We start from the raw sequence: 14,219 nt of genomic DNA on the forward strand, positions 1-14,219 counted from the left end.
ACTTTCCTGCGTAATGTAAATACAGAAATTTCCAAGCAAATAAATGTAATTCATTGTAAAGATTCGGTTACATTAATTTGAGCAGCACACGTTGGCTGGGCACTATTACATGGAAAAGACGCTGGCAAGAAATTTACGCCTCGGCTCTTCCTTATAGAGGTTTATAAAATCACGAGGGGCATGGATAGGGTAAATAGACAAAGTCTTTTCCCTGGGGTGGGGGAGTCCAGAACTTGAGAGCAAAGGTTTAGGATGAGGGGGGAAAGATACAAAAGAAACCTAAGGGGCAACTTTTGCATGCAGAGGGTGGAATGGAGCTGCCAGAGGAAGTGGCGAAGGCTAGTAAAATTGCAACTTTTAAAAGGCATTTGGATGAGTATATGAATAGGAAGGGTTTGGAGGGATATGGGCCAGGTGATGGCAGATGGGACTAGATTGGGTTGGGATATCTGGTCGGCATGGACGGGTTGGACTGAAGGGTCTGTTTCCATGCTGTTCATCTCTGACTCTATAACAGCTGACAATGCAAAGCACGTCATGTGTGCTCTGACCAAAGGCATGTTAAAGAATAGCCTGCCCAAATGTATCTTGCAAATTTCCTTGAATGCATGCAGTATGAACAAGCCCATCTACATTATGCCAATTGTGTTGAATTTTGGAATTACATTTTTTCACACAACTGTCCTCTGTCTTTTTCTCATCAGTTTGCAGTTTATGATGCACAGTATTCATGGTGCATGATTATTTCTTTTAAATTAAGTCTTGTTGGGTTTCCCTTTTGAAATTGTTAAGAAATCAGCTGTGGGATATTGTATAATTGGCCTCAGTGCATTGTACCTGATATTGACAGAAAGCCATTTAAACAAGCTGGACAGCAGGAGACTGGAAGAACATAGCAAGCCAGGCAGCATCAGGAGATGCAGAAGTCAACGTTTCTGGTATAACCCTTCTTCAGGTCTTGAAGAAGGGTTACACCCAAAATTTTGACTTCTCCAACTCTTGATGTCACCTGGCTTGCTGTGTTAGATTAGATTAGATTAGATTAGATTAGATTACTTACAGTGTGGAAACAGGCCCTTCGGCACAACAAGTCCACACCGACCCTCTGAAGAGCAACCCACCCAGACCCATTCCCCTACATTTACCCCTTCACCTAAAACTACAGGCAATTTAGCATGGCCAATTCACCTATCCTGCACATCTTTAGACTGTGGGAGGAAACCCATGCAGACACAAGGAGAATGTGCAAACTGCACACAGAGGCAGGATTTGAACCCAGGTCTCTGGTGCTATGAGGCAGCAGTGCTAGCCACTGTGCCACCATGCTGCCTGGATCTTCCAGCATCCTGCTTGTCTACCTCAGATTCCAACATCTGCAGTTCTTTTTGTCTCTAACTAACCAAGCTGAGCATAACACCAGTAATAATTTCTTAAAAACAGGAAAATTGTTTAGTTTAACTATATTGACACAAACTGTATGAATAGTTCAGTAAGCACAGATCTTTACATTAGATCATTCTACTACAGGTAATCTATTTTAAAACTGTGGGCCTATGATATCCCTTTGCACATAACTCTTTTCTTCAACTGATTTTAATTTTTATATTGCCCTTTGATACTATTTCATAACTTATGCTTTTTTTGTCTTGTGGGCTGACAGCATTCTGTTTCATTTAACAGAGTTTTCTAATCAATTTGAAAATGATGAGAATTCTTAATTAATGAATGTAACATACAAATTGTTAAAACATTTATGCAAATCCAAATCTTGAAAATTCACCAAATGCCTACCAGAGTAAGCCTCTTTGCATTAACTAACTTAATTGACCCCTTCCCTTTCCTTATCAATTCTAAAGAGAGGTGCAAGGTTTGTGAAGGTTTGTAGCTCAGGTTGAGGTTTAGGGTGTAGGTTTGCTTGCTGAGCTGTGGGTTTGATATCCAGACGTTTCATTACTTGGCTAGGTAACATCATCAGTGGCGACCTCCAAGTGAAGCGAAACTGTTGTCTCCTGCTTTCTATTTATATCTTTCTCCTGGATGGAGTTCCTGGGGTTTGTGCTGATGTAATTTCCTGTTCATTTTCTCTCCCTCGTAGCCCTACACACGGATGAAAAAAACCACCATTTCGACTGGGACAACATATCTATCCTGGGACAGGCTAAGCAAAGACATACCAGAAAATTCCTAGAGGCCTGGCACTCCAACCATAACGTTATAAACAAACAAATAGACCTAGACACCATCTATCAACCCCTCAAAAAACCAACAGGAAATTCCACCTTCTCCACTTCTGATAGTTCGGCTAGGAGTCTTGACCTACACTATTAACCAACCTTATCATTCTTCAAATGTTGCCGAATACTTGGTATTTAGATTACACAATACAATGTAAATGAGAGGCTTCAAAGTATAGGTTAAAAGAAAAAAAAAAGCTAGCTGGCATCAAGAAAGACAAAGAAACAGACAAAATATTAAACAAGTTAGACAAAGAGATACCATACAAGCATATCTTAAGGTCAAATGATATAGGAGAAAAATTAAGACAGTCTGCACTCTGAGTCTGCTCCAAATTTTGATTATTGCGGATATATTTCTCAAACCCATTCTCCTGCCTTCTCCCTGTAACCTTTTATCCACTTACTAATCAAGAACTTATCTATCTCTGTCTTAAATACATTAAATGACTTGGCCTCAACAACCCTCTGCGGTAATGAGTTCCAGAGATTCACTGGCTGAAGAAATTCCCATCTCAGTTCAGAAGTCTCATGCCTTCAGATCCTAGTCTCTCTTAGTAGTGGAAACATCTTCTCCATGTCCACTCTGTCCAGACCGCCCTGTGTCCTGAAGTTTCAATGACATTCTCCCACCATCCTTCTAAACTCCACTGAGTCCTCAACTGCTTCTCATATGACAAGCCCTTCATCTTGAAAGAATGTATAGATGCTGTAAATCATAAAATAGCCCTTTAAAGACTACCATTACCTAAATGATGCTTTCTACTGTATTTGCCCAAATAAACCTCAATTAATTTGCACCTCATGCCTTCAAATTTTTCTTATTTAATTTTAACATTCTTGCTTCAGATTGAACAATCTCCCCTTCAAACAAAAAACACAATTCTAACATTGCGGTCGTTCATCCCTAAAGGCTCTTTTAACAATCTTGTTGTAAACAGTCCTGTCTCATAATTGATTTACCTAATCTATATGCTGATTCAAGTCACCCATGATAACTGCATCGATGCTATAAGTTTCTCTCAGCACCTGATTAATACCACATACCTCACTAACGTCAGTTGGAATCACAGTATTTATAAGCCAACAAGTAGTAATGCCTCTTGCAGGTTCTTAGCTTCACTCTAACAGATTCCATACATTGTTCTTCCAATAAGATCCTCCATTACTAAAGAACTGATCACATCCTTTATTATGTACAATTCCTCTTTTTCTTCATCTGCCCATCTTAAACATTGAATATCTTTAAATATTCAGCTAATTTACACTCACCTCAGCATCACCAGCAGGTCTCCCTGAAAAGTTATCAGCCCCAGTAACATTACAGTGTAACCAGTCCAGCTTGTACAGATCCCACCTGCCCCAGTAGTAGTCCCAGTTCCTCAGAACTGAAAAAAGGCCATCAACCCGAAACACTGTTGTTCCGAAGCTGCTGCCTGACCCAAGTACTTCCAGAACTTCGACAGCGTAACACAGCTGCTTATTTAAAACTGCATGCGCTTCGGCTCATTGAGTCTGGTCTGCCATTCAATAAGATCATGGCTGATCAATCGTGATCTCTACTTTGTCTGTCCTCTTACAACTTTCGACTATCTTTGTCAGTCAGGAATATATCTAACTCAGCACCACTGCTATCTGAAAAAGTGAATTTAAAAGGGGAAAAAAAAAAGGCCCAAGAGAAAATAAATTCTCCATCTTAACTTGTTCTTAAACCGCATCCCTAGTTCTGGTCTCCTCAGACAAGGACTCACTCCACCCTGTCAAATTCCGAATGGATCTTCTGTGCTTTGATAAGATTGTCTCATTCTTCTGAACTCAAGTAGCTACAGTCCCACCTTGTTCAAACTTTTTTCATAAAATAACCTGATCCTGCATCGAATAGTTGACTTGGCCTCAGCGGAGCTCTGTACAAGTACAGCAGAACATCCTTACTTTTACATTCATCCCCTTGCAATAAACAATATTCTATTTCCCTTCCTAATCACTTACACTACCTGCATTCAAAATGGGGGCGGGAGGCGGAAATCAGCATCCATTCTAGTTAGCTAGCCATAGGATATTTTGGTGAAGCAAGCAACTGACTCATGCCAATAATATTATTAGGCATTCTGAAGCACAAGGTATTCGGAAATGCTATATTTGGATACATACAGAAATTTAGCACTAAGCCATTATTATGGTATTATTTTATTCCTGTACATATCCAAGACTGGTACACATCAGCATTAGCAGCTACACAGCAGTACAAAACTTCAAAAAGGTGCTTCCTGCAATTATCAACTTCTGAAGTAAAATTCACAACATATTGAGACATTGATCATGTGTATATAATGAGCCAATTTTTGGCAGCAAAAACCATTCTTTTGCATTTTTTATCATTAATGCACAAGATGTGGGCACGGCCCATTCCTAATTATCCAGAGGCAGTTAAGAGTCAACCACATTGCTGTGGTCTGGAGTCATATGTAGGCCAGAGCAGATTAAGGATAGCAGACTTCCTTCCCTGAAGGATTTTGGTGAACCAGTGAATTTCTCCAACAGACAACCATGATTTCATGATCATCATTAGACCTTTATTTCCAGATTGTTAGTATTTCAAATTCCACCACCTGCCATGGGAGGATGCGAACCCAGAAACATTACCTGGCTCTCCGGATTAACAGCCTAGCAATAATGCCATTGCCTCCCATACACTTGGCTAAATTGACCAGGAGAAAGTGAGGACTGCAGATGCTGGAGATCAGAGTTGAGTGTGTATGCTGGAAAAGCACAGCAGGTAAGGCAGCATCAACGTTTTGGGCATTCCTGATGAAGCGCTTATGCCCAAAACATTGATTCTTTGGCTCCTCAGATGCTGCCTGACCTGCTGTGCTTTTCCAGCAACACACTCTCATTTCTAATAGAAAACATAGAACAATAGAACAATACAGGACAGAACAGGTCCTTCGGCCCACGATGTTGTGCCGAACATTTGTCCTAGCTTAAACACCCATCCATGTACCTATCCAATTGCCGCTTAAAGGTCACCAATGATTCTGACTCTGCCACTCCCACAGGCAGCGTATTCCATGCCCCCACCACTCTCTGGGTAAAGAACCCACCCCTGACATCCCCCCTATACATTCCACCCTTCACCTTAAATTTATGTCCCCTTGTAACACTCTGTTGTACCCAGGGAAAAGTCTCTGACTGTCTACTCTATCTATTCCCCTGATCATCTTATAAACCTCTATCAAGTCACCCCTCATCCTTCGCCGTTCCAATGAGAAAAGGCCTAGTACTCTCAACCTATCCTCGTACGACCTATTCTCCATTCCAGGCAACATCCTGGTAAATCTTCTCTGCACCCTCTCCAAAGCTTCCACATTTTTCGTAAAGTGAGGTGACCAGAACTACACACAGTACTCCATATGTGGCCTAACCAAGGTCCTGTACAGCTGCAACATCACCTCACGACTCTTGAATTCAATCCCTCTGCTAATGAACGCTAATACACCATAGGCCTTCTTACAAGCTCTATCCACCTGAGTGGCAACTTTCAAAGAGCTATGAACATAGACCCCAAGATCCCTCTGTTCCACCACCTTACTAAGAACCCTACCACTAACCCTGTATTCTGCATTCTTATTTATCCTTCCAAAATGGACAACCTCACACTTGACAGGGTTGAACTCCATCTGCCACTCCTCAGCCCAGCTCTGCATCAGATCTAAGTCCCTTTGCAGCCGACAACAGCCCTCCTCCCTATCCACAACTCCACCTATCTTTGTATCATCTGCAAATTTACTGACCCACCCTTTGACTCCCTCATCTAAGTCATTAATAAAAATTACAAACAGCAGAGGACCAGAACTGATCCCTGCGGAACTCCACTTGTAACTGGGCTCCAGGCTAAAGTTTTAGCCAGTTTTCTATCAACTGGCCAAATTTCCCTCTATCCCATGCCTCCTGACTTTCCGCATAAGCCTACCATGGGGAACCTAATCAAATGCCTTACTAAAATCCATGTACACTACATCCACTGCTCTACCCTCATCCACATGCTTGGTCACCTCCTCAAAGAATTCAATAAGACTTGTAAGGCAAGACCTACCCCTCACAAATCCGTGCTGACTGTCCCTAATCAAGCAGTGTCTTTCCAGATACTCATAAATCCTATCCCTCAGTACCCTTTCCATTACTTTGCCTACCACCGAAGAAAGACTAACTGGCCTGTAATTCCCGGGGTTATCCCTATTCCCTTTTTTGAACAGGGGCACAACATTCGCCACTCTCCAGTCCCCTGTTACCACCCCCTTTGACAGTGAAGATGAAAAGATCATTGCCAACGGCTCTGCAATTTCCTCTCTTGCTTCCCACATAATCCTAGGATATATCCCGTCAGGCCCGGGGGACTTGTCTATCCTCAAGTTGTTCAAAATGCTCAACACATCTTCCTTCCTAACAAGTATCTCTTCTAGCTTACCAGTCCGTTTCACACTCTCCTCTTCAACAATACGGTCCCTCTCGTTTGTAAATACTGAAGAAAAGTACTCGTTCAAGACCTCTCCTATCTCTTCCAACTCAATACAGAGTCTCCCACTATCGTCCTTGATCGGACCTACCCTCGTTCTCCTCATTCACATGTTTCTCACATACGCATAAAATGCCTTGGGGTTATCCTTGACCCTACCCGCCAAAGATTTTTCATGCCCTCTCTTAGCTCTCCTAATCCCTTTCTTCAGCTCCCGTCTGGCTATCCTGTATCCCTCCAACGCTCTGTCTGAACCTTGTTTCCTCAATCTTATGTAAGCCTCCTTCTTCCTCTTTACAAGACATTCAACCTCCCTCGTCAACCAAGGTTCCCTCACACAACCATCTCTTTCCTGCCTGACAGGTACATACATATCAAGGACACGTCGTATCGGTTCCTTGAAAAAGTTCCACATTTCCACGACATCCTTCCCTGACAGACTATGCTCCCACTTTATGCTCCTCAGATCCTGTCTCACAGCATCGTATTTACCCTTCCCCCAATTGTAAAACCTACCCTGTTGCACGCACCTCTCTCTCTCCATAACCAAGGTGAAAGTCACAGAATTGTGGTCACCATCACCAAAATGTTCATCCACTAACAAGCCCATCACTTGTCCCGGTTCGTTACAGAGTACCAAATCCAATATGGCCTCCCCTCTGGTCGGACAATCTACATACCGAGTTAGAAAAGCTTCCTGGACACACTGCACAAAACACTGCTCCATCCAATCTACTTGATCTAAAGAGCTTCCAATCAATATTTGGGAAGTTGAAATCGCCCATGACTACTACTCTGTGGCTTCTGCACCTTTCCAAAATCTGTTTCCCAATCTGTTTCTCCACATCTCTGCTGCTATTGGGGGGCCTATAGTAAACACCCAACAAGGTGACTGCTCCTTTCCTATTTCTGACTTCAGCCCATACTACCTCCAAAGGCAGATCCCCCTCGAACTGCCTTTCTGCAGCCGTTATATCATTTCTAACTAACAACGCCACCACCCCCCCCCCCCTCCTTTTTTACCACCCTCCCTAATCTTACTGAAACATCTGTAACCAGGAACCTCCAACAACCATTCCTGTCCTCTTCCATCCACGTTTCCGTGATGGCCACAACATCGTAGTCCCAGGTTCTAAGTTGACCAACCAACAATTCTGCAGAAAAAGGTCGTTTTTCTGCTTGGCAGATAACAATACAGATTAAAAATGTTGAAAACCCCTGGAAAGCTAAGAAAATACTAAAGAACTGGACCTGAAGAGCGGGCATGAGGGAGGCATGTGTTGATGATGAAATTTGTACTGAAGAAACAAAAAGGCAAAAAGCTGTTAAACAAAAGCAAATTGCTGGACAACCTCAGCCAGTCTAGCAGCATCTGTCAAGAGGAGGCAGAGTCAACATTGTATGAAAAAATCCAAATCACACTCAAGTACAAAAGTACAGATCACAGTAAAGGTGTATAAATGTCACCATACAGGTACAGAATCTTAAGAACAAGGCAGAAACAAAAAATGTTAAACATTGCAGTAATTCTAGTGTAGCATAAAACATACAAAACAAGGTTAAAAGTTAGACATTGCAGACGTTCTTAGGTTTAAGTAGAAACAAAATAAAACTGAAAGTTCAAGCATTACAGTCTTCAGTGCTCAGTCATGGTAGGACCATAGGAGACTGGCCTGCACTGAGTTTGGAGGCCGAGAGAAGGAAAAAAAAGGAGAAATAAAAACAAAAGGAAACAGGAGTTCAGTGACCCTTCTTCAAAGGCAAAAGGTGTCGTTAAACTGAAATCCTAACTTACCTTTGGGGATAAAGGACTGCATGCTGTTGATCAGTGTAGCTACATCGTGCCGTATTCGTCCAGGTATCTTTTTGTTGTATTGACCAATAGAAGTGAAATGCATTTAAAAAAAAAATTGAAGCATCTTTCTTGACTATTCATTCATGTATAATTTGCATTGGTTCTGACTTATACTAATTTACAGAAATAAAAAATTCAGTTTACAATGTCCTTGTTTGGAGATCATTCAATAAGTTTGGTTCTTTTGGATTATAGGTTTTCCCTCTGGATACTTACAGAGCAAAGTGCATGTGGCATGGAGAATGATGGACAAACATAGGTTCACCAACAAATCAAAATGAAGCAGAAAGCTGCTATTAAGCTAAAGTTCATGGAAGTGTCAAATAACTGCTTGCAGTCAAGGAAGTTAGTGTTCAGGAAAACCAGGTTCAGGGTGCTTGGGGAATATTTGTACATGACAACGACCTGGGAATTAATGGAAGATGTTGGATTATTTAGAAATTCTCCTGACTGAGAAGTGTTTTACCATGGGATTTCTTAGAAACTGAAGTCAACAGTTTAACAATAAAATGCTCAAGGAGAAAGAAAGGACTGCAGATGCTGGAGATCTCGGTCAAAAAGTGTGGTGCCGGAAAAGCAGAGCCGGTCAGGCAGTATCTGAGGAGCAGGAGAGTCAACGTTTTAGGCATAAGCCCTTTCTCAATGAAGGGCTGATGCCCGAAACGTCTACTCTCCTGCTCCTCAGAAGCTGCCTGGCCTGTTGGACTTGAATAAAATGCTCAAGAGACACAGCAAGTTTGGCAACATGTATGAACAGAAAAAGAGTGTTATGTTCAATCCAAAGACACTGTTGGAACTTATTTTTATTAATTTGTGTTGTCAGCTGCCTCGTTTTTACAGGGAAAAAGAATGACTTGAGAAATTGCAAATCAAAGATTTTAAAAGGACATAAGAGATTGGGTTTACTGTCTTAATTAATGAAAAGTCTGGCTTTGAGAAAATTCAGTGGGGGGGGTTTGCTGATGCTAATGGTGATCCAGCTACCCATGCCATACAGAGTTCAGTTCTAAAGATCCAGAAGTCAGTCTTTAAAGGCACCCAATGAGGTGCATGACTACCTCTCTCCCCCAGTGTTTCTGGGAACTTTACAGAGTTTCCAAATACTAGTATTTCTGTCTTCCTACCAGAACTTGAAGTAGGGAACTGAAATCAATTTTTTAGATTCAAATTTAAGTTGGTTGGGATCAGAACTTATCGAGCTTATTTTTCCTCAGACAGTGTCTTTCTGCAGTTGTTTCTCAATTCAGCAAAATTTATTAGAATTAGGTTTTATCATATGTACTCCAGTACAGAAATACAGGAGTACAGTGAAAAGTTTATAATGTTGCCTGTCATGCCACCATCTTAGGTTAAAAAGTACCTTGGTACACATCTTGGGAGAGAAATGTAATACAAGTTTTTTTCTTCCTTACAGTTAAAGGAAGAAATAAGACATCATTAAAAGGATAAACATTACAGCCAGATAAACAGATTATAGACCATTACATTGCAGTAGATCAACACAGGGGCTTCCAAACGGTCTGACCAGCTTTGCATGCCACTGACAACCTGCACCAGACTCCAGTCCAACAATTGTCCAGGCTCCGCTCCATGCCTCCAGCCCGCTTCACTCTGGCTCTCAGATGCACCATTCCATGCCTCCAGCCATGACTTTTAAAGCAGCTCAAATTCAAGTTCATTAGTATCAGACCTGGACATCTTCCATCAATCTGCAGCTGTTTAGTGTCGTTGACAAGAAATTCAGCAAATTTCAACCATTGTTTCCAGACCCTGGCCCATAGGATCTGTTTTTCTTTTTTCTTTGAAAATGAACACCCTTACAAGAATTTGTCTTTTTTGCGTTGCAAGAGTGCATCCTTTTGTAGGATTAAGTGAATATAATTTTAGCATCTAGCAATGATCTGGAATTAACTGGAGTTTGTTACTTGCTTTAAAAATAAAATTTTATTCACAATAAAGGAATTAATTTTACATCATTAAGAATCCACCTGTTGGAGAAGTCTTTTTTGTTGGTAACTCAATCAACATATTTACATCAGTGGTGTAATTGGCATTAGTAGTAGGGTTGGTCCTTCATTGTATTGCTCCCATCACAGTTGTAACAAGGGGGAGGAGAAATTTGCCTTGAAGATGCCCAATACCAAACAGACCATTTGAATGGGTTCTTCCATATATGTGACATGTGGTATCCGAACTCTCAGAAATAGAATTCAACAATAATTTTCAAACTTTCTTTAAATTTATAATGACAACACACAAGGAAAGCATTAATTTCCTAAACATCAGTGTACACATATGCACCAAGTATTTGCCCCAAATAACTAACAACTCTACACATTACAAAGCTATCACACAAAAGACACTTTCCAACTCAAGGTTGCAACTAATGCATTTCCAAAGCACATGCCCAAAAGGTGGAAGATTTTAACCACAGTTATAGGTAAAGTCAGTGCACCTCAGGTCACAAATCTCAGATTTAAGTTTAGCAATTAACAGCATTCATTACAACAGAATTCACGAAATTTTCTGCACATACAGCAGTTCCTGAATACAGGCAGCTTAAAGGTGCAGATTTCATGTTCATTTACAATGAATTTATTATGGCAGTGATTAACCAGTTTTCTTGGCTATTCCTGCAATGGTCAGGTTAAAACTACTGATCATCTTCTTTGCAACATCCTCTCTCTCTCTTTCCCATCACTCACCTTGCAGTCTCCCTCACTTATCTTACATCAGCAAACCAACAAGGCAACCAATGTCAAGCCAGTCTAAGTCAAGTGCTCTTGTTACTGCCTCTGCCCATACACATTGCATTGTGGTCACACAATAAACTTTGGTCTCTGTGAGGCAGTTCTCAACTAATCATAGTCAGGAAAATAAAATCTTCCAATTAGCAATTACAGGAGCCTTTTCTTATGCATTGTTACTTCTGCACCCAATAAAAATCATCAATTTTTCATCTATTACTGTCCTTCAGCGATATCAGATATTATAGCAACTTTTCTCTACATGCAGACACCCAGATCTGGTCTCCTCACTTTCCCCCAATCTATGTGACATCTAGTAGTGGATTTAAAACAAAACTCTTTCACAGGACATTTGTTTTGGTGGCTGGGCCACCATTTGTTGGACATAGAGATATTAGGAGAAAGTGAGGACTGCAGATGGTAGATATCAGAGTCGAGTGTGGTGCTGGTAAAGCACAGCAAGTCAGGCATAAGCGCTTCATCAGGAATGAGGCTTGTAGGTCGAGGCTGAGAGATAAATGGTAGGGGGGTGGTGGGGCAAGTGTCTGGGAAAACGATAGTTGGATGAAGGTCAGGGAGAAGTTGATAGGTCAGGGAGGGGCAGTGATGGATGGGGTGTGTGTGGTGTGGTGCGTGCGTGTGTAAAAGGAGGAGCTGTGAAATCCACATTTAACCCGTGTGGTTGCAGGGTCCCCAGGCGGATTATGAGGCGTTCCTCCTCCAGGTGTCGGGTGCTAACGATTGGGTGGTGGAGGCGGTCCAGGACCTGCATGTCCTTGACAGAGTGGGAGGGGGAGTTGAAGTGTTCAGCTACGGGACAGTGGGGTTGGTGAGTGTGGGTGTCCCAGAGATGTTCTCAGACGATCCGCAAAAAGGCATATTGTCTCCCCGATATAGAGGAACGCCTCGGGGAGAGAAGACTCCTTATTGCGGATCATTTCAGAGAAGATCTCTGGGACATCTGCACCCACCAACTGCACTGCCCCATGGCTGAACACTTCAACTCCCCCTCCCACTCTGTCAAGGACATACAGGTCCTGAGCCTCCTCCACCGTCAAACCGTTACCACCAGACGCCTGGAGGAGGAATGTCTCATTCCGCCACGGGACCCTACAACCCCACGGGATAAACGTGGATTTCGACAGCTTCCTCATTTCCCCTTCCACCACCCCCCCCCCAACCCCCACCACATTCTCCCAGTCACAAGCCTCCAACTTGGCACCGCCCTCCAGACCCATCCATCACTGCCCCCTCTGACCCATCACCTTCATCCACCTATCACTTTCCCAACTACCTCCCCCCCAACCCCACACCCCTCCCATTTATCTCTCAGCCCTGATCCACAAGCCTCATTCCTGATGAAGGGCTTATGCCCAAAACATGGATTCTCCTGCTCTTCGAATGCTATCTGACCTGCTGTGCTTTTCTAGAACATTCAATTCTAGAACACTCTCAACATTGAAAGATATTAAAGAGTTCAAATTCTCTGTTGCCCTGCAAGAAACTGGATATCCCAAGTCTAGGGTGGGATGTCTAAGTTCTACAGATAGAATGTAAGTGAATTCTCACTGTCATCCCCTGCCATTCAGGGCCATTTGCATTATCACCACCTATTTAGACGTCAGTTGGAACACTGCAGTTGAAATTCTGACTGTACCCTACAGTTACAAAAAAAAAATGAATCACACCAGACCTGGCCATTAAGGGACGATTTGCATTACATTGTTTCTGGAGATGATGTGGTCACTGCATTGCATCTTGAGTGGCATGTGATTGTGTGGGACGTCTGGGGCTTGTCTTGTGGGCATTACTGACTGATGTAAAGATTTTGTATAAAGGAAGGTGTTCCTGTGTTCAGAGAACTTCCCTGGACATGCTTCACAAGCATGGTGAAGAGTGTTCAGGGTTTCTCAAAGATTGCATTGTAATGCGCTTAATAAATTTTGCTTGTTAACAGAAGCTGGTGTTGCAGTTGCATTAAGTGTGTAAGAATCTCAGACAAAAAGAACCTAACAATTGCCAAGCATCGAGTGTGTGGGAGTAGGGAGCATTAAATGCTTACATTTAATTTGTGCTTACTATTTCATATGCTTTCTTGAGTTTAAAATGAAAGATAGCCAGATTTGCAGCTACATCCTACCTTTCATCAACTCATGACATCGCAAAGCTTTTTATAGCCAATTAACTACTTTTGAAGTGCAGTCACTGAAATGTACGAAACTTAAAGCCGTTTTCAAAATCCCTAATCCTGTTGTAAATTACGCAAACAAATCGAGGGATAAATGAATACTCATTCATTGGAATCAAAACTTTGCCCCAATGTTCCCAGTTAAGGAAAATAGTTACAATTGATTCCCTCAAAATGTGTCTCTCGCACACATACTTCCAGGAATCAAGCTGCGTTTTATCCACTTACCCTCTCCTGACCAGCTGTGTCCCAGATCAGAAACTTGTGCAACTCACTTTGATACTGTACTGTCTTTGTCATAAAGGATGCCCTGAATACAGATCAGAAAACAAATTAAACACTCAAGTAGGACAGTAAACATTTTCAAATGTATACCTTAAATAAAATCTTCGTTCTACTCACCCTATTGTAGGATTGATGTTTGGGTCAAAACTGTCTTCCACAAACCTCCAAACAATGCTGGATTTACCGACCCCAGTGTCCTAGATTTTCATGAAAAGGGAAAAAAGGTCAGTTTACATCCTTTCAGTGGTCCTTGTTCAGGTGAGTAAAAAGGGATGCAAAACCAAGAAGATGATGATTTCAAATCAAATCATTACGATTCAGTTCAATCCATCTTTTGGAAATAAGTACAAAATTTAAATTTTACAAGTAATTTTCAGGGCCAGGAGGATGGCAGCAA

The 14,219-nt window shown here is 41.9% G+C and overlaps 1 protein-coding gene across 1 annotated transcript in view; it reads right to left on the reverse strand.

Moving 5' to 3' along the window:
* rab22a (RAB22A, member RAS oncogene family) overlaps positions 1–14,219 on the reverse strand; it is a 67,108-nt gene that overhangs the window by 24,473 nt on the left and 28,416 nt on the right. Inside the window, exons 2-3 of the mRNA XM_072556849.1 lie at positions 13,940–14,019; positions 13,766–13,847 (exon numbers count right to left, since the gene is read on the reverse strand). Coding sequence (XP_072412950.1) covers positions 13,766–13,847; positions 13,940–14,019 — 162 coding nt within the window. The remainder of the gene's footprint in view (positions 1–13,765; positions 13,848–13,939; positions 14,020–14,219) is intronic.

The sequence above is a fragment of the Chiloscyllium punctatum genome, chromosome 37, assembly GCF_047496795.1.
Source record: "Chiloscyllium punctatum isolate Juve2018m chromosome 37, sChiPun1.3, whole genome shotgun sequence".
NCBI classification, from domain to species: domain Eukaryota; kingdom Metazoa; phylum Chordata; class Chondrichthyes; order Orectolobiformes; family Hemiscylliidae; genus Chiloscyllium; species Chiloscyllium punctatum.